This window comes from Phoxinus phoxinus, assembly GCF_949152265.1.
Source record: "Phoxinus phoxinus genome assembly, chromosome: 12".
NCBI lineage: Eukaryota > Metazoa > Chordata > Actinopteri > Cypriniformes > Leuciscidae > Phoxinus > Phoxinus phoxinus.
This window is the reverse complement of record NC_136887.1, coordinates 29,425,674-29,452,221: the sequence shown is the minus strand read 5'-3', so window position 1 is coordinate 29,452,221 and position 26,548 is coordinate 29,425,674. Positions and strand designations below refer to the sequence as shown.

At 39.2% G+C, this 26,548-nt stretch overlaps 1 protein-coding gene across 10 annotated transcripts in view; it reads right to left on the bottom strand.

Annotated features, from left to right (window-relative positions):
- Positions 1–4,986: 4,986 nt before the first annotated feature.
- LOC307008727 (transcription factor COE3) overlaps positions 4,987–26,548 on the bottom strand; it is a 118,270-nt gene continuing 96,708 nt past the window's right edge. For 4 of the 10 annotated variants that reach the window (XM_079631807.1, XM_079631808.1, XM_079631810.1 and 1 more), the window contains 5 exons: positions 26,309–26,397; positions 14,624–14,689; positions 11,986–12,160; positions 9,473–9,655; positions 4,987–6,254 (listed from right to left, as the gene is read on the bottom strand). In XM_079631807.1, the coding sequence (XP_079487933.1) occupies positions 6,223–6,254; positions 9,473–9,655; positions 11,986–12,160; positions 14,624–14,689; positions 26,309–26,397 (545 nt within the window). In that variant the 3' untranslated portion in view covers positions 4,987–6,222. Of the gene's footprint in view, positions 6,255–7,120; positions 7,337–9,472; positions 9,656–11,985; positions 12,161–14,623; positions 14,690–26,308; positions 26,398–26,548 lie in introns of all 10 variants that reach the window. The other 6 variants (XM_079631802.1, XM_079631801.1, XM_079631803.1 and 3 more) reach the window with 2 other exon arrangements.

Below are 26,548 nucleotides of genomic sequence, written 5' to 3'. Positions count from 1 at the left end.
GAGGTTGTCTTCGAACGAACGAAGGCCGCCTAAAAAAGAAAAAAACCAATACCAAAACAAAACAAGGGATGTTATTCTTCTTTCAACACAAGCAGGGTTCCCGGGACGCAAGCTCTCTGGGATGTTGCAGGAGTGATGGGGCTTTCTCCAGCTCGCCTCTTAGCCGCTAGGATCGAGTTTCCCGCCAAGGGGGGTGTGACAGCGCTTCTTCCCCAGCAGAGCAACCACATCCAGCGACACTTCGTCTCGGTGACCCGGTCACACTCTCCACACGGCCCTCTCGCTTCAGGGCCACACAAGGTCCGATTGGCAACGGAAATGATAATATTTCTTCAGCTGATACCGCGAGCGGTTTCAAAATGGAGAGATCGTGGTGAGAGAATGAGGTGTGGTTTTAGGCGGAGGTGATGACAGGAAGGAGGGACTAACTGGGAAGAAACGCCGCTGCGGTCACACGCAGTATAAGCCTCCTAATTAAAGTGAGATTTTCTCTTCTAGAACGGCAAACGGATTTGGTTTGAACAGTTATTCTGACAGGTGATTTTTGCATCCACCTTGGCTGTGAAAGACATGCATCTATAAAGCAGTATTCATCGAGAGCCATCCGGTAACACTTGTCAAACTCAATGACAGGTCGAGGAAGAGCAAGTAACAAGTGTTCAGCAATGCATGTCTCACTTTATGAGCAAACGCACATCAACTGAATCAAACCACGTCAATCCCTCTTACGTTAGATCACCGCGTGACCCATGGGTGTCAGCGTGAGATCTTTCCCATTCCTGCTCCGTATGGAGTTCTCTTTGCTAGTAGCCCTAACAAACATTTAAACGTATCTCACGATCAAAACCGAGATTGGCTTTGACAAGAATGATGGATCACTTCTCAATAACTCACACCTGCAGAGGCCATTTGCTTGTGCCACGGTGTAACACAATCGTCAAATCCGGGAGGAAACCGCAACCAACAGCGGGAGATACGCCTAAATAGGTTCTCCTTCAGACGAGAGCCGACCATAGCGCAACACATGGTTTTGATGGGCCGATGTGATCTTTCCAGAGCTCCTTCAGCGATCGTGGCTTTCCTGGCTGGAGGTGAACTTTTGCACGGGTGATTTATGCACCTTGTGAACTGTGCAGAGTCGGTGGAGGGATCCTATGTCATCATCGGCTGAGGCCTCATGCACTTCCTGTTTAAGATGACTTACAGTTCCCTGTCAGTCCTCTGGGCCTGTTTTACTGCTGCCCAACCCCGCGCAGGATCAACGGCGGCCCTGCGCTGTCACTATGACATCATCAGGACACAGGAAGCACGGCCATTCCTTACTCGTCAGGGTGGCTGATACACAGATGGGCCGTACTTGAGGAGTGACATCATGGCATTGAGTTCTCTGACTCACCCACACACCTGGAAAGGAAGTCTTTGAGAACTATTTCTTGCATTATTTGTATAATATAAAAATTCTACTTCTTAACTGAATAAATTATTTGGTTGAATGATGACTTTTTTGAGCGAGCTATTCTTTTAGGGTCACGAGAAAAAAAATACAAACCAGTGTCTCTCACTCACTTACCACAAACTCTTTACTTGTTTTCATATTCAACTAAAGCCCCATTTTTCTTCTGAAATATCCATCAAACAAGAATATGAAACGGGAGTCTTGCCCTAAAACTGTCAGGTGTGACTGGTGGTTTCAAGCTTTGACAAACCAGCTTTAAATGTTTCCCCTTTTATGCCTGGTACACATTGTATGCTTTTGGCCAATCTTAGCGATTTTCCGTGGTCGTTGCGCCAAAAGTTGGTCCAACGTTGTACATTGAGAGAAATTCAAAGACGGCCGTTGTCACGACCTTGTGACCAAAGATAGCCTGCGATCATTTTCTGACAGTTTCAGAAAGTGTCAGATTAGCATGATGATCTCAAGTGTGTTTTCTGCTATGACCTACGTCTACTGACTAGCCAATAAAAATACAACATGAAATGGCGTTTTCATCAACGCGACACTGTGCCAAAACTTAAAACCACTTACCGCAAGCTCCATTTGCAAAATTGGCCTTTTTTTCCCTAGCCAAGACCGTGTCCATATTCTCCTCTTTCGTTTCTTCTTTTTTAGCGCACATTAAAAACCACAATTGCCAAAGTGCCATTTATCTTGCTCTATTTGTTTACCACTAGCGCATGCTGATTACTTTTTATTCTTCAATTCTGACTTGCGTCGTAGCCTACGATTCAATAGGTTTCATACATAGCTACATGTCGTTCCCAAGTTTATTACATCCATGTTTTGTAATGATCTTATAGGATTGTCGAAATCGCGCATTACTCAAGATGTCCGTCATTTGGCTGCACCAGTCATTTCTTTGTGGAGGTATTGGAAGCGTGGAACTGTTATCGTAGGGCTGACGTATGGATGGCAGTGAAACACAAAACTCTCCATGGGAAAACTCAGAACACTGTCGTTCCCTCAAAGATGCAAGGCTGCTATCATTCTCCCACTCACAAACAGACAAGTGGATATTCATTGAGCAACAATAGGAGGGTCATGGTAGTGCTGGAAACGTGCTCATCCAGGGTTGTCGAGTCCGGTCTCGGCAGCATGGACTGAGAGATAGACGGAGCTCTTATACTCCCACACACGTTCTGGAGATACCAGGCAGATTTCCTGTTTATGAGCTAAAGCTTTGATACAAGCTCTGCTGCCCAATGCCATCAAAGGCTGTGAGGACCAAGAAGATAAAGATACAAGACTTCAAATGACCCGCTGCTGACTCACTGTAGATGTGCAATAACACACGTTGATGCAGTTACACTGAGCATGCTCACATTATTCTCCCTTATACACATGCATATTGATGCATGCATTGAAGCCACCAATACATGTAAATGTGTACAATTGATTTGTTTTTTATTTCATTGTAAGCATGAACCTTTACATTTTGTTGGATTTATACTTAAAAACACTGCCAAATGAATCTTTTATCACTGTGTTCTCTCTATACTTTTCCATTAAACTTCTGCTCAGAGATATAGTGGTTAGCTAGTAAGACTGACTTTAGGTGTAGACAGACATGCTGTAAACTAGCCAGTGTCGACTGTGCAATTTGTGAGACTGTCAAACTCTAGAGGTAATCAAAAGGCCACCAGCTTCATGTCTCGGATATTTCCTTGACATGAGCACAAATCACGTTCTGAATATCTCCCTCATTCTGTCCTATCCAAGCAGGGAGCTCAGGAAAATGACTGCGCTGGAGTGATTTCAGGAATGATTGATTCTGATCTGCGTGGGTCAACGTGTCTTTATGCAGGTTCAGCGCGTTGGATTTGAGGGCCAAAACTCTTGAAAAAAAAAAATTTGAATGTGGTCTTTGGATAAGGTTTCAAAAATATATCCCATCAACTGAGCAGTGCTGGCAGGCGGAGCAGACCAAAAGGTCGAAGCCTTGGAAGGATGAGCCTCGCTGTGAAGTTTGGAGAGTTCTGGCCTGAGATGGTCCACCCCATGCTGAGCAGCACAGCATAAAAAGTGACTTTTATAACTCGATGGACTGTTGATGTTTTTAAAACATTGTGAAAGTGAAAAAGAGTCTGTGCGCTTCACGTTATAAAGACGCTTCACAGAATGCTTTCAAGCCAAATGTAATCTTTATTTTTCTGTTTCTGTACAAAAAGCACGGGATCACAGGGAAAAAAAACCTGAAAAAAAACATGCATTTATTTACAGCATGGTCAGAGAGAAAAAAGGAAAGTAGAATACATCTCCCTATCTGAATTCTAAAGACAATAATTAAACATTGTGCTTTGATATATTTTGATATATTTCATATTTCACAAAGATGCAGTACCTTTCTTCATTTCACTTTGAGTTCAACATTTCCAAAGAAAACAGGGTTTGAGAAAGGCAGAAGCCAGCTCTCTACATCTATGACAAAAAACCTTTCACAAGCTATTAGGAAACTCAATGCATGGGTGAAATGGATGGACGTGTGTGTGTGTGTGTTTGACTGTGTCCAGCCAAGCTGGATCTCTGAGATGTTTTCATGTGAACTTTGAGATTGAATTCAGCTGTTGTAGTATAATAGGGCACTGTCAAATTGTATTTTCTTTACCCCATTTATGTCTAAACCCCAAAAGGACGAAAACGAAGTAATTAGGTCACCTGTGAAATTAAAAGAGCTCTTCAGAAACCACTATTTCTTTCACATGTCATCTTTGCAAACACACACCTTCACATACTTCAAGAAAATAGGAAAAAAAAACATGACTGGAATATTAAACTTTTACGTCGTTTTCAAGTGCTCACAGTTAGTGATATTTGGTCGTGTCCAACCAAAGAAACCACCTTCATGAAGATGACAACCTGCAATATGTTGATCACGTCATATTTCCTCATGATTTTCCACATTTTCTCTACTGAGAAAATTACCATTTTTAATGTATCATATCACAGACTTTTTTTTTTCTTGATTTTTGATTTGGAATGTTGGAGCGCATCCTATTTTAAGGCATCATTATATCTCCTTCCAATATTGAATTTCACAGCTAATCCACTGAAATGTGGATTGCGATTTGCATTTAAATACAGATTGCATAACTTGTGTGCATGTGTGCGCAACAACAGTAACAATTTCACTAGCCACACTGACCTCACTGAATGGTTCCACGTCAAAATGTCCTCCGTTTCAACAGGTTTGGTCCATTTCTGGACATGCGATACAATAATCATGTGGCACATTAGATATGACAGCATCGAAATTTTGACATTTCACCAGTCGACACAGTGTGGCGAAACAACGGATATCTAATGTAAAATAAACCTCAACGAGGACAGAGAAGTATTATGGAAACATTTTAGAAACATCAACAAAATCACATGATGAACGATTTCAGCTATAATGACCAAAGCAAAGAGTAATCCCCCAAAAAAATCATCTGAAAACATACTGGTGCATATTTGTATAAGTTTTTCTCTTTTTTTTGTTCTTTTTTATTATCATTATTATTTTCTTCTGCTTGCTAAGATACATAGCTCTTGTAAGTGCCCCAACAAAAATAGTGCATTAGGAAATAACTATGATCATACACGTTTCACAAGAACACACAAGACAAGAGGAGGAACAAGAACACAAATGCTTTTAGCAAAAAGAAAACATTAAATATACGATTGAAAAAATGTTTTGTCGATTTGTTTTTTGATTTTTTTACAAAAGTGGTGAAGTTTTACACCCTGCTTTAAAAAAAACAGGTGTCCTGGTCATGTCCAGACCTCTTTTTTTTTGTCATTGTCGTTTTTGTTTGTACAAAAAAAAGTGTAATCCCTTTTATTTTTCACTCTTTTTACAATATCTAAAAGGTATTAAGACATCAAATGTGTTGACAGATATTTGATACTATTATTCAGGCCTAACTCACCAAAGAAATCCCGAAACAAACTTTATAAATACATACAAAAAAGCACAATAAGAAGTTCAACAATAAGTCTGGTACCTAAATGTGATTAAAACTGCAGAAAGCATTCCTGGCTTAAATCTACCTATCCACACACCTGGAACTACACTGGAACTACAGAAACAGTATGAGGAAAAAACGGCTGACCTCCATCATCCTGATCATTGCTAAATATCACGCTTTTCAGTCTGGGATCGGTTCGTCTTTGTGCACCACTCTGATGGTTTAAAACAAAAGCGGAAGGGAATAAAATCAGCTTGATGTTAAAAACCAATGCATTTTGTAAATAGGAATGAATCGTTTTCGACTGGCGTTTTGAGCTGTGGCAGTCCCATCTGGATGAGTGGCGTCTCTTCTCACAGTGGAAACAGGACAGACATACAATATGAAACGAACAGAGAGGAACCAGTCTATAGACAACATCAGCCATGCAAAGAAGCCCCTACGGTCGTGGACGAATCAAAACCTCGGCTTCTCGTTCCCATTGCGATATTATCCAGCTTTTATTGTCCCGCTCGAAATGCCACCCGGTACGGCGTTCTCAGAGTCTCCAAGGATGAAGTCGTAGAGGGCAAAACAAACACATCTATTGACATTTCAGGACTCGGGACATTTTCATATATATATATTTTTTTTTTTAGTGATCCAGGTGTAGATGTTCTTTTCGGGCAGCTCCTCGTAGGACTGGTGATGTTCAATAAGGGAGTGGCAGACAGATTTGGTGAGCCAGTGAGTTTGTTGTGGGCTCAATGAAGCCTTAGAGGAAGATCAGGTTCCTCTTCACATGGGAGGGACGATCAGACCCGCCATAGCTGGAAGAGAAAAACAACAAGAGGTTATTTGACAAAAATAGAGACGGTTTAAATAACAGATATGATCTATTTGACTTTCTTAAATCAAGATGCATTTGACTTAAGCTTAAGCTAGTCCCAGACTAAAATGCATGTTTGAGCCGCCTTAACTGAAAACAACTTGCACTGGCATATCTTAAAATATCAGTGCCAATGTTTTGTCTCAAGATGCACACCAGTAATTGTTTTTTCTAAGGAACGTTTATAAAATATAATTAAATGACCTAATTTAACTAACGCCTAGTCCTGGCTTAGTCAAAGTCCTGTCTGTGAAACCAGGCCTAAGTCTTTTTTTAAAAGTGAGTTTATGTTTAAAACAAGAACAATGATCTGCCAATGGGGTCAGGGGAAAAAAATCATTAGTTATAATACTTTTTTTTTTTTTGCAGTGTATGACCTATTTGAATCATACAATTATGGTTATTATGGGTCAATAGTGCAGCTCATTCCATAGTCAGTCTTGAGTGTGTAATATTTTTAGCTAAGCTACAGAGTTTCCTTAGTACAAATTGAAAGTTTATGGGCTCATAACATGCAAGTAACATGGAAATTGATCTTTTATGAATAAGTTATTGACTCCATGCAACTCTGAAGTAATTTTAATACTATTTTACACTAATTTCCCCCAACAGACATCACCACCTGCATGAAAAACTAAAACATTTTAATTTGTTTTGCTGTAAATGCAACCAATCTAAGTAAAAAGTAGGAAGTTATGGATCAACTTTGTCCTCAAAACTGTAGTGCCATTTGTTTTGTTGACACATTCTAGAGGAGGGTCTTGTTTCCTGATTGGCTCAGAGTCAGGAGAGGGGTGGGGTGCTCACCCTGTAGGCTGCTCCCATTGGTGCTGGTGCAGGTGGGGGGCGGGGAGGTCTGTGGCCGGACGACAGGCGCGAAGGCGCTCTTCTGTTTGACTGCAGAGATCATATGGACAGGAGAGAATGAGAAAGGGCCCGCAGACAGAGAGATGGAAGTAGGGATGCATGAAGAGGAGGAGGAAGAGGAGGCATGGTGCTCCAATAGAGGACTGGAGGGGGTGACTGAAACAGACACACACACAGAGACACACACACACACACACCCGCACACACAAAGATGAGATTTATGAGGTGGGTCATGCCGATTGTTAGAGGGTTAATTGAAGGGGAGGGGCTATGGCAGAGTGAGGTATTATGGGAATGAAACCGTGTGCTACACCTGCATTGCAAAGTTGATCCATAACTTAGAACTCTTGACGAGTATTTATGTCAATGTAGTCCACATTTGACTGCCAAACCACACTTTTGCAGAAGCATCAACATGAGAGCTGCTTGCTTTTATTGACACGAAAGAAATAGACGATATTATCAGGACATCTAATATGCGGTCATCTGCATGCTTTGAGAGAAAGACAGGTAATAAAAGCCAATGGTATTGGCGCTGAATCTTGAGCAGAAAGCTTGAGCTTTCTCACCAAACTGGTGTAAAACCCACAATGAATTTTCTTCAATGAAATTCCAATTGAAAACCCCTGCCAACTTGTTTCCCATTTTTATAATGAATGGAAAGCAAACCTGCCCCGAAACAGCTTTGAGCAAAGCTCGGCCTGCCAAACAAGTGCCAATCACACAAAATACAGCTGCTATATATCGAATATATGAACAGTCTTCAGTATATAAACCTCATTTGTAATTGTCAGGCCTCCAGCATTGTGATCCCCCCCCCCCCAAAAAAAAATACAGTAGCAGCAGACGTATTTACATGAAAGTGCAGACAGAAAGCTCACTATCCTGACCGCAGCGAGAAAGCGAGCGTGTGACGGAGTGAGTGAGAGGCATGGAGGAGTCGTTAATGTGTTAGACATGAAAGGAGATGAAAAAATATGAGTGTTCGTGGAGTTAGTTCGGATGGAGACTTTCACAGTGCATGGAACAGCAGACAGACAATAACCGTTCCCTCACAGAACACGCAGACAAACAAACAACCTCAGCATTTCAGATTAGAATCAAGACGCTGACTGAGTTGTGACCAAACGTGCCTGTTGTGATATCCAAAATCACAAACTTGGGAATTTAGACAACCATTCAGAATCCGAAACATACACTGATGAGTTAACAACAACCCTTGCTGAAACAATTAGTATCTAACATGTCCTGGCTGGTTTGTAGCTGGTTAGTCAGTCTACACTCTTACAAAAATAAAGGTTCTTTATTGGTATTGATGGTTCCATGTAGATCATCCATAGAATATCCATTGCACAAAAGGTTCTTTATAGTGGAAAAAGGTTCTTCAGATTATTCAAAAGTTCTTCAGACTAAAGACTGCGATCAAAACTAAAATTAAACTTCTTCTTTTCTCTTATTGCAAATACCTTCAAAATACATCATTCAATTTAAACATTTATCTTTTCAAGTTTCCCAGTTAAACCATTCCAGCACAGAAGTGCAGTACTTTTAACCCGGCCTTAAATACCCAGAAAAAAGAAGAAGAAGTGAGCTGTGGTTGGTTTCTTTTCAGTCAAATTAGGGTGGTTTGAACACTGCATATGGAGAATATAGTGCATATCGCAGAATTAAATTTAATGCCATTTCCAAAATGTATATTTATTCTCAGGTGTGCAAACCTCATACATACATTCCTATTCAATGTCAAGCACTTTTTAACAAAACAAGACGATTTTCCAGGTATTGCAGGCCTTAAATTTCTAAAAGCTAAATTCAAACACATCAAGGACCCTGTATAAAGTTTTAATAATCATTGCCATATAATAGGGAAGTCCACACCACAGCTATAACGATAATGACACAGAGAAAAAATATTATTGGAATAATTTTCAGAACGTTTTTTTCAAACTGATGAATGATTAAAAACAGCCAATTGAATGCCAATTGGACTTTAAAGCACTCGAGCATTTAAAGCGGCAGATGACAAATAAACAGAATGTTGATATTTATAGTTATCATCGGTGTGAACGGGCCTTAAGAAAATAACTGTTCTTTGGGAACCCGAAATGGGTCGGAACACAAAATTGTGCACACAAACCCCCTTTTGGAACCTTTATTTTTAAGAGTGTAGCCTATCTAGTGAGGATAACTAAAAGTGAAAAGTATTGCTGGTTAAACAAGTTAAGAAGCCCAATACACTGCTCTTTTCAGCAGGAATTCCAGGATCTGTTAGCTGACCAACAGGACACTCACTTGCGTAAGGAGAGTTGGCGGCGGATCCGTTGAGGAAACTCGGGGATCCAGGGACGCCCAGGTTGGTCATTCCGGCTCCGTATCCGTTCATGGTGGAGGTGATGGTGTTGTAGTTGGACTGCTGAGGTGTGGAGCTCGGCACGTACCCGCGAGGAGACACGCTGTTTGAGTTACGAGAGTAACCTGGAATGTAAGACACAGCGACAAGTTAAGGAGGACGCTCTTGTAGATTTAAGTTCAAATATGAACCATGTCAGCCCTGGGATTTATTAAGTTTGCTTATTAAGACGCTTGATGTGATTTGTAGATGTTGCAGGTGGACTAATGTGTGTCTGTGACATGTTGGGTTTGTGTTTCTAGTGGGTGGAAAACATTGGTAAGTGTGAGAACATTTACCAACAAGATATCCGAGCGCTGTTAAGAAAGCACTCAGCACAGTCAAACAAAACTTTGTCTATGTTCCCATAAGCAGCAGTGTTTGGGTGTTTTGGCGGATGGTCAGAGACAGCAGCACAGCCGTATTGAGAGACATGGAGATCACCAAGACTTGAGAGAGAGAGAGAGAGAGAGAGAGAGAGCTCTTTTTGACAGTAAGTAAAAACCCTAGTAACCACAGGATGAGGAGTAAAAACTGAATGAATAAAACAATTAAATGAAAAAAATTATATGATTTGATAGAGAGTGCACTGCAAGTTCCATTTACATTTATTAAGAAAAGCAAATGTATAGTTTTAAACTGGAAAACAAGTAATAAATTCAGAAAAGCGTGATTTTTTTTTTGTCTAACAGATCAACAGCCCTTTAATATGTCGTAGTCACATGAGCGGCAACATAACTGCATCATAAGATGCAAATATCATTCGTTAGCAGAGAGCCGATGTTCGTTAATCTAAAAACTTCCCTAAATAAACTGTTACCCACGTGGGTTGGTAAGCTGCATGAAGGAGGTGGTGTATTCTGTAAATCAGTTTGCAACTTAATTAGAACTTGAAACAATAATTAGTTTGATGGATGAACGAGAAAAAGCAGCAGGCTAACCGAATTAAATCCCGCTGAAGTTTCACTGCATACGAGCATGAAGTATGAAATGCAATATTTTTATAATGGCTAACGGCCCTTTCCCATGACCTCATGGATTCCTGTAGGTGTTCCTTTCCTGCGTGAATGAGGAAAACAGACGAGAGGAGAACGGGATGAGTGCTAGCAGGAGGGAAAGCAGAGAGTGTCGAGGGAGAGAGAGTGCCTCTGTCTTCCTGTGTCTCTCTCTCTCTCTCTCTCTCTCTCTGATATAAGGAGAGTGATCTGTTCATCTCACATCCATTCCCACTTCCTGTCTGCGAGTGTCAGCTGGTGGGTGACGAGAAACATGGCTCGGCGCTGAGATATTGAAAACACTTGTGCGTGGAAATGCTCACACACAGGGCATGAGATGCACACATGCAAGTCCAAAGGAAATTGCAGTTCTGTTTATTGACACTAGTGGTGCAGAAATTACATAATTCAGATGTTTTAAACAACTTTAAAGAGATTTTAGTGGCTTTTTAAGCAACTTTAACCATCCATGTATACATGTTATCCATTTATGTGGAATCAAACTCATGACCTTGATGTGGACACCATACTTTAACAGTCAGCTAATATTATTACAGTTTAAAATAACTATGTGAATGTATTTTAAAATGTAATTTTCATGTGATATCAAAGCTGAATTTTCAGCAACATTACTCAGTCTTCAGTGTCACATGATCCTTCAGAAATCATTGCTCGAGTCATTGCTGATTTGATGCTCGAGAAACATATCATGCATGCATGCATGCTGTGCTCATATACTGCGTTTGCAAATAACGTGTTTGATTCGTGTAGCGCTGTCATTCTGAGTCTCTCGGCTCGTTCACAGCCTGTGGCTCACACTTCTCTCAGGAGTGACAGGGAGTGTGTGTACACACACAGACTCACTCTGACGAACGTGTCGTTTCTATGGGCAGGTGAGTGTGAGTGGCAGTTTTTGAGTGCTGTGGGTGACAGGCCTGCCAAAACACAGCCGTGTGATCGTCATGTGCAGTGCTGCTGGTCCGGGACTGTATTCGGGTGTGAAGCTCCCCAAAAGACACATGAACAGATCCAGACACGGACTGACAGACTGTGTGACTGAATTTAAGTGTTGAGTTTGTCAAGTAGCTTCAAGTTTCATGAAATCATGTTTAAATCAGAATCAGTCAAACACTTGTACGGCTGTCAACGCAACACATTAGACAGATTAATTCAATAAAAATATTAACACAATTAAGCATGCCCCTTGAACTGTGTATTAAGGAAGTACCACCAATCTTGACTGTAAAATTGTTAGCTGTGGGCTTTATGTTCAATGATGTGGAGATAAAACAAACAATATATTGACTTTTAAATATTGATGTATGCAGTACATTTGATTAGATTGACAGCCGTGCAAGTTTTTGAAGTGCATGTGTGATTCGGGACTTCAATGCTGCATGTCAGCACACACACACACTGACCTTGGTCTCCCTGAGAGGCCTCAGAGATGTTGACGGCGAGCTGGCTGCTGAAAGAGTTAACTCCCATCATGCCTGAGTGAGCGCTGGAGCCTGTCAGCGAGGGCAACTGGTTATGGCTCCGCGGCACGCTGTACAGCGCCTCCGTCAGGTCTGCAGCGCGCTTTAAAATGATCTCCTGACCAATACAGAGAACAGAGAGAGAGAGAGAGAGGGGGTTGAAATGGGTTTCAGGATATTAAATTAAATGGTGGCTCCAAAGTATAAAAGAAAACAATAATGCTCTTGAATAAAACATTTTAATGAAAAAAACTATGTATTATTATTATGAATATTAATTGAATAATATTTTAGCATAAATAGCTTTATATATATATATATATAATTATTATTATATTTTTTTACAACTATAATAATTATAAAATTATTATTAATTTAGCTTAACGAAATATAAAGTAAATATAAATATTTACATAAATTATATAAGTTATTACATCAAATATTATTATTATTATCATTACAAATATAAAAATCTATATATATTAGTAACGCTTTATTTTATACTATATTTCACATCAAATGTTATTATAAATAATTATATATAAATACACATTATATGAATTATTCTTAATAATAATAATATTTATAAATATGTCTTAAATATAACTATACAAATATTTAAATAGTATTAATTATTTAAAGTGTATTTAATTTTTCATAAAAATATATAACAATATGTTTTTATATAGAATTATTTATAATAATTCTATATAAAAACACAAATAAATTATTCTTATATATATATATATATATATATATATATATATATATATATATATATATATATATATACAGTCATGGCCAAAATTGTTGGCACCCCTGGTAAATATGATCAAAACTGGCTGTAAAAAATAAATCTGCATTGTTTATCCTTTTGATCTTTCATTCAAAAAATTGCCAAAATTCTAACCTTTCATTGAAGCAAGAGAATTGAAAGTGGGGCTAAATCACATTATGAAATAAATGTTTTTCTCCAAAACACGTTGGCCACAATTATTGGCACCCTTTTATTAAATACTTTTTGCAACCTCCTTTTGCCAAGATAACAGCTCTGAGTCTTCTCATATAATGCCTGATGAGTTTGGAGAACACCTGACAAGAGATCAGAGACCATTCCTCCACACAGAATCTCTCCAGATCCTGCAGATTCCCAGATCCATGTTGGTGCTTCTTCTCTTCAGTTCAGTCCACTCATTTTCTATAGGGTTCAGGTCAGGGACTGGGATGGCCATTGCAGATCTTGGTTTTGTGCTCAGTGACCCATTTTTGTTTTGATTTTGATATTTGTTTTTGGATCACTGTCCTGTTGGAAGATCCAAACATGGCCCGTTATAAGATTTCTAGCCCCGGCTGTTAGGTTTCGATTTTTTATCTGTTGGTATTTGATCCAATCCATGATGCCATGTATCTGAACAAGATGTCCAGGACCGCTGGCAGACAATTAGGCCCACAGCAGTAAAGATACAGCAGAGTATTTCATTTTACACATGGGGTACTTTTTTATCCCTGTGTGCACCAAACCCATCTTAAGTGTTTGCTGCCAAAAAAGCTATTTTTTTGTTTCATCTGACCATAGAACCCGTCCCGTTTGAAGTGCCAGTCGTGTCAGGTACTTTTCAAACGTTCTATGGACAGAGGAACCAAAAAAATAGCTTTTTTGGCAGCAAACACTTAAGATGGGTTTGGTGCACACAGGGATAAAAAAGTACCCCATGTGTAAAATGAAATACTCTGCTGTATCTTTACTGCTGTGGGCCTAATTTTCTGCCAGAGGTCCTGGACATCTTGTTCAGATACATGGCATCATGGATTGGATCAAATACCAACAGATAAAAAATCGAAACCTAACAGCCGGGGCTAGAAATCTTATAACGGGCCATGTTTGGATCTTCCAACAGGACAGTGATCCAAAAACAAATATCAAAATCAAAACAAAAATGGGTCACTGAGCACAAAACCAAGATCTGCAATGGCCATCCCAGTCCCTGGCCTGAACCCTATAGAAAATGAGTGGACTGAACTGAAGAGAAGCACCATCATGGATCTGGGAATCTGCTGGATCTGGAGAGATTCTGTGTGGAGGAATGGTCTCTGATCTCTTGTCTGGTGATCTCCAAACTCATCAGGCATTATAGGAGAAGACTCAGAGCTGTTATCTTGGCAAAAGGAGGTTGCAAAAAGTATTTAATAAAAGGGTGCCAATAATTGTGGCCAACGTGTTTTGGAGAAAAACATTTATTTCATAATGTGATTTAGCCCCACTTTCAATTCTCTTGCTTCAATGAAAGGTTAGAATTTTGGCAATTTTTTGAATGAAAGATCAAAAGGATAAACAATGCATATTTATTTTTTACAGCCAGTTTTGATCATATTTACCAGGGGTGCCAACAATTTTGGCCATGACTGTATATATATATATATATATAATTACTAAATATTTTAAAAAGTACTGATTATTTACACACACACACACACACACACACACACACACACACACACACACACACACACACACACACACACACACACACACACACACACACACACACACACATCATGGAATTTCTTGTGATTTTCATACCTGATTGTTATGGGGCATCCCATACAGCGCCTCCACCAGGTCTGCGGCTCTCTTCAGCAGTACCTCCTAATAATAACACACACAAACACACAGAGTTTAGTCCAATACTCCAACTCTGACAATGTAAATAAGCACTGTTTGCATCTCAAAACAAACAATACCACACAGCAAAAATGAGCACCATAAAAAAGTATCATTATATAAAATAAAATAAAATCATGTTCTTTATGTTTTCCCAAGTTTTCCCAAAGTTATTTACTATATATAAGCAAGCCATGCTCAAAAAGAGAAGCAAAACATGTGATGAAGCGACAGAAAAAGAAGCTGTCGGAATCTCATTTACACCAACCTGTCACACAAACACACACACACACACGTACACACAAATACACACATTCAACCTGTGCCAAATCACACAAGCAGTGATCCAGGGCTGCGATCCTTTCAGACTACACATATGCTCCACTGTCATTCTTCACACGGCGTGTGTGACTGTGTGTGTTTGTGCGTGTTATCCTGTAGTGTTCCTGTGTAAGTCACACGTTTCCACTGGCCCACAGACTCCATTCTGGTCTCACTGAGAGAACCGAAACCGAGAGAGGACATGAGCACTTTACAACGGCTTCTGCTCCAGCAGTACTTCATTCACTTCTGTACATTTCCTCTCCTACATTTAGACTTCACCGCCAGCGCACCTCCTTTCACTTCACTGGTGGAAACATCAAATCACTTTTGAACAACACATTGGTTTTATCTATTTACCTTGTCACAATAAGCTCTGTCATTTCTAAATGATATTAGTTTGTATGAGCTTATCAGTATATGTATTGTACCTTTTCTATAGAATACTTTTCTTTCTGCTAACAAATTCTACATGTTGTCCCGCTGATTCAAAACTAGTTTAGAGTCGGTAACAATTTCTTACGCTCACCAAGACTGCATTTGTTTGATACAGAAGAACATAAAAAAAGTTAAAATAAATGTTTTCTATTTTAATATATTTATTCCTGTGATGGCAAAGCTGAATTTTCAGCATCATTACTCCAGTCTTCAGAGTCACATGATCCTTCAAAAATCATTTAATATGCTAATTTGATGCTAAATGCACATCTCTTATTATTATCAATGTTGAAAACAGTTGCGCTGCTTCATTTTATTGTGGGAACAGCATTTATTTGAAATTAAAATATTTGTAACATTATAAAGATCTTTAATGTCCCATTTGCTCATTTTAATGTTCCATTTTTACTTCCCCAAATAACCTTTCAGTGAACAGTTCTAAAAATAATATATTTTTCTTATTGTGAAGAACATAAATTTTTTTTTTTTTTTAATCCACTGTGGATGTTAAACATTCTTTATGTAACCACTGATGCCAATAAACAACTTTTAGATTTGTATATTTGAGCCACCATGTTCAGGCTAAAGAGGAGGCTCGCTCTCCCTCTCTCTCTCTCTCTCTCTCTCTCTCTCTCTCTCTCCCTCTCTCTCTCACACACAGCATTCAGAGACAGACAGAGAGGTGTGGAGGTGATACAGAGGAAGCCAGAGCTGGTATTATGGCAACCTCTACTGGAGCTCCCTGGGGTATTACATTGAAACCTACCCTACCCTACACACACACACACACGCACACACACACACACACACACGCACACACACACACACACACACACACACACACACACACGACTGTATGAGGACAGGAAACAAAGAAAGAGACAGATGAAAGTATAGAGTAAACACAGACAAAGAGAGAAAAGATTGACCCAAAGAACTACAGATGCAGTTCATGAAATCAGGATAAAATGACAAAAAAGAGAGCAGGAGAAAGAGAGGAAACAGCAGAGTAATTGTAAATCTCACGGCGAGAGGTGAAAGAGAGAGATGCAGACAGAAAACAGCGCTGAAAGATGAGCAAAGGGGGAAAGGGTTGGAAGAAAACAAAGGAAAAAAGACTCGAGGGACAGAGAGAAGACAGAAGAAGACAAAGTGAGGGAAATATGCACAAATAAAGTGGAATTGAGTGAGTGAGTGAGTGAGTATGTTAGGAGTGAGAGAGAGAGAGAGAGAGAGAGAGAGAGAGAGAGAGAGAGAGAGAGAGAGAGAGAGAGAGAGAGAGAGAGAGAGAGAGAGAGAGAGAATGAAGAGGGGAAGTTCTAGTTGTTTTTCTCCCTCAAGAGTTGCCAGGTAAGAGGCAGCTGGGGTTGCTGGCAAACCTATCATTACTGTACTGTGAGAACAACAGCCTGTGTCTGTACACACACACACACACACACACACACGCACACTCATACGCACAGTGGAAATATTACACTATTTCTACATTTGTACACAATTCAAGCATGTTGAAATTAAAGTAAATATTGCTTACATTTACAAACAAGTATCGATTGCAAAGCAGAAAACCCTATTCACAAATCTGAGTATCAAAGGAGTAAAATCAAGTAAAATACACTTAGCTTTACGGTACTGGTGTTCCCAGCATACACCAGGGTTTGAATAATTAATACGGCCGTGTACTTTAGCCGGTTTTACTTACACCGTTGTTATGGTTGAATTTGATTATTACTGTACATTTAGACATTTTTTGTTTAGACATCTGGGGTTTCTTTTCAAAAATTGCATAAAAAATAGGGTACTATTCTGTCTCTTTTATACATTTTACAACGGTTTCTACGAACCTGAAATTGTGTCCCCCAAAAAGTGCATCTAGGCTAGAAACACACACAAGTGAAGCTAAAATACACAAATATACTTTAATACTTATTAATAAAAAATGCAGAGTTCATGCTGGAACATTAGTTCTCAAATAAGTGATAAGTAAATAAATGTAAGTATAAAATTAAATACAATCTTAAAACAAATCTTACTTTTCAATGTATTGTTCATAAATTAAACTATAAACTATAGCTTTTAGAATTTTCAGAAATGAATAAAGACACTATTTACGAACCATTTCATTTTATGAATATATCAAAGAAAACATTTTCAGATTGTTCTTATATCTAGGGACATTTTTAGACTGTCTGTCCCCAAAAAGTGCATCAAGGTCAGAATTACACACCATACACACTTGTGAAGCTAAAATAAACAAATATGCCATAATAGACGCAGAAAAGCAGCGCTCATGCTGGAACATTAGCTCTCAGGTTTCTCACATCGATGTCATGCCTGCATCTGTGAAGTGCAGCTCTTAGTGACTGTTTTCTGCCAGGCCACGAGGCCCTGAAACTGAACACTTTCTGGCGGAGATTCTGAACACACTGTGTGGAAACTGTTACATTTACGATGAAGAACAACAGTGGCCTTCAGATCAGGCAGAGAGGCAGAAACATGCTCAGGAAACCACCAAATATTGTCATATTCCTTTGGAGTTTAACTTTAAGAGCTCATCTGGGACTGTTTGCGTGGTAGTGGTCATGCACACACGCACACACACACACACACACACGAGAGAGAGGATCGGGGGCATATGGAGATGGGGGCACTAGGCTTCCTCCTCCTCCTCATCCTCATTTACTTGCATTTCCCACGACAAAATATGACCTTAGAACTAACAGTCCTTCCTCAGCCAATCAACAACGAGCAGTAACGATCCTCACAGATGGCTCAAGTCAATGACAAACACGAGCGAGCGAGCGAGAGAGAGAGAGAGAGAGAGAGAGAGAGAGAGAGAGAGAGAAAGAGAGAGAAAGAAAGAAAGAGAGATATGAGACCTTGTGCTCTGTTGTTCCTGCATTATTTAATATAACATGTTTATTCAACCTTTACATTAGTTAAAATGTGATGAGAAGGAACTTGTTTTGTAAACTCCAAAACTGAATAAAAAAGTGACATGATTAGAATAGAACGAGAACAAGAGAGCACCTTTAAAATTTAAAACCCAAAACAGGACCTCCCGAAACAACCTGTGCACTATTTACACAAAAAGAATATTTAATTATTATTATAACATTTTCACTGTTTTTTGAATATTGTAATATGGTAATAACATAATATAATATAATATAATATAATATAATATAATATAATATAATATAATATAATATAATATAATATAATATAATATAATATAATGATCAAATAAGAGATATATATGAATGTCTGTCCGGGTTGTATAGTTCAGTGTTATTAAAAACGTGTTTTTATTGCACTGTAAAAATGTTATACCAGATAAACAAACATTAAAACCATACATTTTATTTAATATAACAAAATCAACCTTATTGAATTAGGTTACAGCAACAACATTTATTTTAAATGTTAAATGTTATATTTTTTATTATGTATTCATTTAGTATATAATTAATTGTAAAGTTATTTACTAAAGTACAATCAACTTTACATTAAACTGACTTTAAAAAATGAGTTAAATCTTGTATAACGTATAAATAAAAGTTGAAAATGTCTTAACTTATTTTTGATGAGTTAAAGCAATGTATACACACGTTTACTGATCATTTACTTTTTTGCAGTATACATAATTCTTTATAGTATACTACTGTATATTATCCATAAATTGTAAATATGTCTATTCTGGCTTAACCTAACTGTATCTTCATACTATTTCATATTTTAATTGCATTATTATGTGTCTTGTTGTATTTATATGCATGCACTGGAAAAATAGTTTGTGCACGCAAACTTGGTATTCAATCTCTTTCTGATTATTGTATTGTTTTGCATTATTGTAATAGCACTCAGTTTTATGCATCTATTAGAGTACAGCGTGTGCTTATGAGTGCAGTGTTTAAAGTGTGTGTGTGCGCACCTGTTCATAAAGTATTTCTTGTTTTACTGTACGTCTGGCCGTCTCTCTCTTACAGTGTTCCTGTGGGTGTTTCTTTATCAGTCCTCCCTCCCTCTCTCTGCCCATCTGTACGTGTCTCTGTGGTTTGGTTGTCCCCTGCTCTCGTGCCTGATGCTGTCCAGGTATGGGGCTCTTGTTCCAGGCCGCCTCCCCGCTGCAGTTCCCCGTGTCCGGCCCCAGCCGCCCAACCTGTCCCTGGTTCAACAGCGCTCTGCCATCCACACCCAGTGGGCAATCTGTCACCAACACAGCCTTGGCACTGGCAGCACACCCCTCATCTCGCTCTCTCTCTTTCTTTTTCATACCCTCTTTCTCCTTTGCTCTCCTCTCCTGTCCTGTCTTCCCCCTGGCCCCGGCTCAGTTCATTAATCTCCATTATAAAACAGAAGTTAGTTAATGTCTCTGATGCTCGCTGGCTACGACACCCTGCCACGGGCCCTTTGGCACAACATGAACGCACACACAAGCACTTCCGTTAAAACACACACACACATTGACAAATACAACATTATTGCATTAAACAAAACAAGAAATCACGCACAGATTTATACGTCTGTATGTTCTGTGTTTACATAATGTACAAACAATATAATATGAACTTGTACTATTTGGATAAAGAAATTATAAAAAATCAAGTACGAATGACTTAACGGTAAATTTCTATCTTTGGTTTTGAGATTTTGTTAAACACCTAACCTTGAGTAAAAAAAAATATTGTTGGAAATAGTTAGTAAATTTCACAAATAATTACAAAAAAATGGTAACCAATTTTTTTGTAAAACATACTTCAATAATCTTTGTTTTATTTACAACTTCGAAAAATCACTTTTTACAGTGTAAACTTAAACGTAAGGTATCTTGAGGCTTATAAGTGTTCAGATTTCTTATTATTAAATTGATCTAAAAAAATCATAGACTTACAGTGAAGGAGAAATGTATTCAATTGTGGCAAATTTAAGGACCAGATAATATCATCAAGACTTTGGGGTTGGCTCTTTTTTCTTGGGCTAGTCAGCAACATATTTTTGTATCATTCAGTATTAGTGAAAAAGTTTTTAAGCGCACTGTTAAAGTGTTTTATGATATATTTAAATGAATAAAATTAATTAATATAATTTTTTTACAAAATTGTAAGTCGCTTTGGATTATATATATTTTTTAAATAAATGTATACATTTAAAGCTAAACTATTTTGGTTAGCCTGTAAAATATAAAAAGAAAATCATTATTTTAGAAACATAAGAAAGTGAGGCATGCAGAAACAAAGAAAAATGAGAAAGATATATAAAATGACTTCAAACAGCCACGAGGTGAATAAACTGTACAGTTCTGCTCTGTGGACTTAGCTTTACTTCATTATTTATGTGGCGTCTACAGAACGACCTGCGGCTACTCTGCACACGTTCCCCTCACACATCTCTACAAACTATTTCACATCACACTTTCTCAGCCAAAACAAAAAGTCCGGCACATTCCTCTCAAATTAAGTCTGCCAGCACAAATCAGCACTGCGTTCCCTGTAGTCAAGCTGCTCTATAACCTCAATATCACTCGGAGGCTCGATACTCTCTCTGTTGAACCCCTAATGAAATGCAATCAATGATTGATAAGGTGGCAGTTGCCCTCGAGTGGACCCGCTGATGATTACAGCCGGTCGGCCTGAGCACCTGACCCCAGTCTGGGCTCCAGAGGTGTGCCACCCGGCCCTGGGAGAGACAGGCGCTGGGCCTTTTGTCTTATTAGCTGACTGTCGAGGTGTAAAGATCTGCCGCCTGCCAGGCATACAATTAGTCATCCTGTGATCTTTATTACTCTAGGGTGGTGGTCTTTCTTAGCAGAGCCCCGATTCGACACCCTCTCTTCCTCACCCGGGAGCCCCAGGTAATGTTGGGGATCAGGTGATGGGATCTTACGGAGGGTCCCTTGCGTCACAGGTTAAGGACGAGGCAGGAGCGTCTCTTGTGCTACCAAGAGGACTGTGAGTGATCCTCTGCAGGGTCAGCGACTGGAGGAATCGGCCCACTCCATCACCCACGGTTCCTACATATACTCTGAAAAATAACTTTTGCTAAACTGTTTGCAGCTTTATAGGACCCTCTTGAAATGAAAAAAAAAAAAAAATACAATAATAACAAATTCAAAGGTTCTTGAGACACTAAATTGTTTTCTTTTTAATTAAATGATATTCTGTTTTTTTTAGGATGCAAATTATATGACTTCACGCTATCGGTAATTTCCATCTCAACACAATCGTGTGAGCTTCATCTCGCAACCCAAATAGCCTCCGGGCACCCTTAGCGCAAATGTTAACACGTCAAAACGCCTTGCAAAATTATTCATCTGAAAAGGAAACGTTTTTAAACGCATAAACAACAGCAGAAGTGTGATTTACCTGCATGGCAAGATTTAGTATTATTAACTAAAACTAAAACTATTAAAAACATTTTTGTTAATTGAAATAAAATATAAAAAATATGTATGCCTTGGTAACTAAATAAAAGTATTTTAAGTTAAAACACTAAAATAACTGGCAATAAATAAACAACTAAAATGGAAATAAAAATCAATCAGACCTATATAGTAATTGAAAAAAACTAAATTACTAAATTAAACTAAAATCGAAAATGTAAACTGAAAATATAAAATAAAGCTAATTTAAAATGTTAATAATAATATATACATAATACTAAAATTACAATGTAAATACAAACTGGGCAAAATATGATATATTAGTATTAGCCATTTTACCAAGTGACAGGTAATAAAGTTTGTTCGGTTACACTTTATTTTACTTACACTTACATGTACTTACAGTGTACTTGCCTGAGAAAAAGGTAATAAGGTAACTACATGGGTTAGGTTTAGGTGTAGGTTCAGGTTCAGTATAACCCAGTTATTGTAATTACTGTAACATGGGGAACAAGACTGTAAAATAAAGTGCTACCGTTTGTTCAGATTCATCCCCAACATCAAATACATCTCCTCCCTTTTAAAAGCCTATTATTTTGTTATCCAAAAGTGTGATTATATGCCAAGCTGCATTTTAGTATTTGCATTTAGCATTGTTTTTAGCATTAGCATCAGACTGCGCGTGAACGTCGTAACAAAAAAGTTCTCTCTTTGTTGAACAAATGTCTGTAAAACTCTTTTGGGTTCTAATTGGAAGCTTTCTTTTTAAGAGACAGGCCGGGAAGGGTTCGGACTCTACGAGAGATTCGCTCAGGGAGGCGTGCGAGCGGCTCCTTCCCCTGAGAGGTGTTCTGGATGAGCTGGATTCATGTCTGCATGTTAATCTCTTCACTCTACCTGCCAAAAGGCAGAGAGCACGTGTGTTACGGCGCATCAAGATGCCGTGTTCCTCTCCTTTTCCTTTTCACAGACCTCCACAGCCCAGCATCACAGCATGAAACCATCTCAACACTCCTGGCCCCCTACTGTCTCTGTGTGTGTGTGTGTGTGTGTCTGTGTGTGTGTGTGTGTGTGTGTGTGTGTGTGTGTGCGTGTGTGTGTGTGTGTGTGTGTGTGTGTGCGTGTGTGTGTGTGTGCGTGTGTGTGTGTGTGTGTGTGTGTGTGTGTGTGTGTGTGTGTGTGTGTGTGTGTGTGTGTGTGTGTGTGTGTGTGTGTGTGTGTGTGGTGTGTGTGGGTGAATGGGTCACGAGGAGTTGCTCAGAAGCTCTACAGTTCATTCAGCACAGGTAACAAGGTGAGTCTGTTTGACTTTAGATTGGCCCGGCTCTCGGCTTTCTAGCCCTGAAGGCTGTCTCCCGACAAGCCTGTTTCTATCGTCCTCCTATCTTTTCTTCCTCCTGCTTGCTTTCTTTCCAGGGGCTCAATTATGGGAGGATGGTTCTCAAGCGCCCGGCGAGAGCAGATCAGCTGACCCGGGAGAGCAAGCCATCCGACAGGTCCCCTAACAATGATAAATCACACACACACACACTGAGCCTGGTGAGCAGAGGTCCACCACACACACATACATACATATACAACGTTACAACTTTCACGCACACACACACACACACACACACACACACACACACACACACACACACACACAAGCTTATCGTGCTAATAAAGAGCAACTGATAAAATGCGCCAACATGACAAGGCAAAGGAAGTCAATAACATGCTTTCTCTTAAAGAAGACGCAAGGAAGTATAAACAGGCCTTAAAAGGGAGAACGGGGCTAGTTGTCACGCAAGCAAAAACCAAAACTGCACAAATTAATTTACTTTAAAAGTAGCTTTTTATGTTGGTTTGTTGGATGCCATTGAAACATCTTAAAGCCCTTTTAATTAGAAACATTTTTGTCAATTCAAATGAACAAGTCACAGGTTGTTGTACTTTATGGACTTTATGATGTAAATATCTGATGACCAAAACGATGTCTGTTACATTTTACAAACTTTTTTTATTTTTTTATAATTCATTTGCTGTTTAATTTAGGCTGAAATTCTAAAATATGCTGATTAATGTCTGTTAATTAAATTGTTAATCAAAGTTACCGCATATAGTGTAACAATTTTGCCAAAACAAAAGTTTTTCCTGGGCAGTCAGTTGTAATGTTCAATAGCTTTTTAGGGTCAAGATTTACATCCATACAAAAATTGACTTTCAAAAATATTTACTCAAGTAAAAAGTGTGACAACTAGCCCCAGTCTACATATTCTACTTTTGTCCAGGGCTTCAGAGAGCTGCCACATGTACATAAAAGTACATATTCTCTCTGACTGAGCAGAAACCCCATTTCAGAATGCAAACAGGACTTGTCGTCTAATTTAATGTGCATTTGATTGTCTTGTGTTGGAAGCAGACTCATTTGCTAAGAGAGACCACCAGTTCATAAGACACGCCATAATCCAGGTGTCCTTTTGAGAGGATCTCACAGGTCGTTAACCTTGCGGTAACCTGGGACTGCCTGTGAACGTGCGTCCCGAATGCCAGAGAGAAACGCAGCTGCCTGCGGGACAGAGGAGCGTCCTGAATCACGTCCATATTCATGATCTATCTGGACGGAGAGGTGTGTGCTCACGGCCAAACCTGGGACTGGAAATGAAATTAGAGATAAACCTGATACATGCCTGGCCCCAGCAAAGGTCGTCAGACAAACACAGCTGGGTTTCTAAATGCTGGGGCCATCGCTGGCACACACACTGCAGATCCGATCAGGATTTTGGAAGGAGTCAAGTAAATGCAAAATTCACAGTCAAACTCCTCAAACTCCGTTGTCATTCTGTCAAACAATTCTGTTATACACAAATAAAAAAATGGACCAAGCCCAAAATGGCTAAACACTAGCTTTTAACTGACTTAACCACAAATTATTGGTCAGAAAATAAGCAAAATTTAAGCAAATGCACTACTTAAGAAGCCATTGCAGTCTCAGAAAAACATCAAAGACAGAATAAAGTTTTTGGCAGAAAATGTAAAGTTGTGTGTGGAGTGATGAGTTGAATATTGCAGAATAGCTTGCTTCACACAAATGAAGAGTTATTTTCAACAAGACAATGCTCGTACCCAAACTGCAAAGTCAACCAAGAGAACAAGTGCATCAGGCTTATGTTTTGGCCTGGTCAGAGTCTAGATTTGAACCCTATAGTGAATATTTGGTCTCGCATTAAACTCAAACGAAACTGGGAGACATTTTTTCAACTACCAATGAACTATTTGAAGCCACCAACATTGAGTGACTGACACATCTTTTGAGTGACTGACACTAGGACGGCTATTCCGTGCTAAGTTATTTTATCTACAGTATTTGTGCAAATTCTTGCCCATTTCCTGACCATTGATTTGTGATTAAAAAAAGACCACGAAATATTTTGCCACTTTTGGCTTGGCCCAATTTATTTACTTATTTGCATGTTCAATTACTTATTCATTCACTTAGTTATTTATTTACCTCCTTTCCTGCCTTATGTATTTACTTGGTTATTTATTTATAGGCCTGTGTCAAAAAACGAGGCACCATGAACAGGAAAAAGGCGATGGAGAAAAAAAAAAACTGTCTACATTCTTATTGAGTTTTCCTCTTGAATGTATAAGTATATAAGAGGTGATAGCTGGCGGTCTCCCCTTGCCACGTATCACAGCATCAAAGCAGCCAGACAATGTATGCTCACTATTAGTATCAATTTACAAATAAACTGCTTTTTTGGTGACTGGATCTCAGATGTCAGATTTTGATAAATGGTTTCAATTTGGCAGCTGTTTTAAAGTGTCAGTCCGCATCAGATCTGATCCCCTCCTACACCAGAGCCCTGCCCGAAAGAATCTCTCTCACTTAGCTTCCTGCCTTTTTAGGGGAAAATAATCTTTTCATACTAACCAGGCGGCAAACCGCCCAGGGCACCTGACGGCACATCGGGTTTTTTTGCGCTCGACTCGATGTGTGTGCGTACGCATGTGTGTTTTGTATATATACACAGTCTGCACCCGTTGCATATCAGCTTTGTTCTTTGATTTGTTGCTTGTTGCTGCCCCAAAGCTGCAATATGCCACCAGCATGGATAACAGCACAGATCTAACCTCCATCTCACCCTCTCAAAGCCCGCATCACACAAACAGTTGTTTTTTCATTCACAAGCTGGAACGAGCTGCTCTTCTACGCTATCAAACAGAAGACCCTCAGGCTCTCAGAATCAAGGTTTGCTTCACAGACGTAGAAAACACCCCTCCTTTGCAGCAAGAAAGGAGATGCATAGCCAAATCGGAGGCTGAATTACTAACACCTATTTTAAAGTTTATGTCAAGCTTTTCTTTCAAAAACAGGAGAGGTTGTGTGAATCTAAAACATGGCCAGCAAAATGTGTGATTTTGATTGAACAGAAAAAAAATATGCAGCGAAAGCAATTACTTCAGACCGCACTTACCTTAGGTAACCTCTCTGGGTCTCCAGGGTGGCGAGGGATGACCTTCTGTAGCCTCTGGAAACCGTAGTCTATGGTGGGTTCATTCAGAGCTGCGGGACAAACCGAAAATAAGATGTTTATTTGATTTAAACGACTGCAATTCTCTCAGAAACAGGCCATTATGTCATCGCGTCCATTTCCCAGAGTTCCTGCCATGACGCCCCAGAGTTCAGAAGGATTAAATATCAGTGCGTGTGTGTG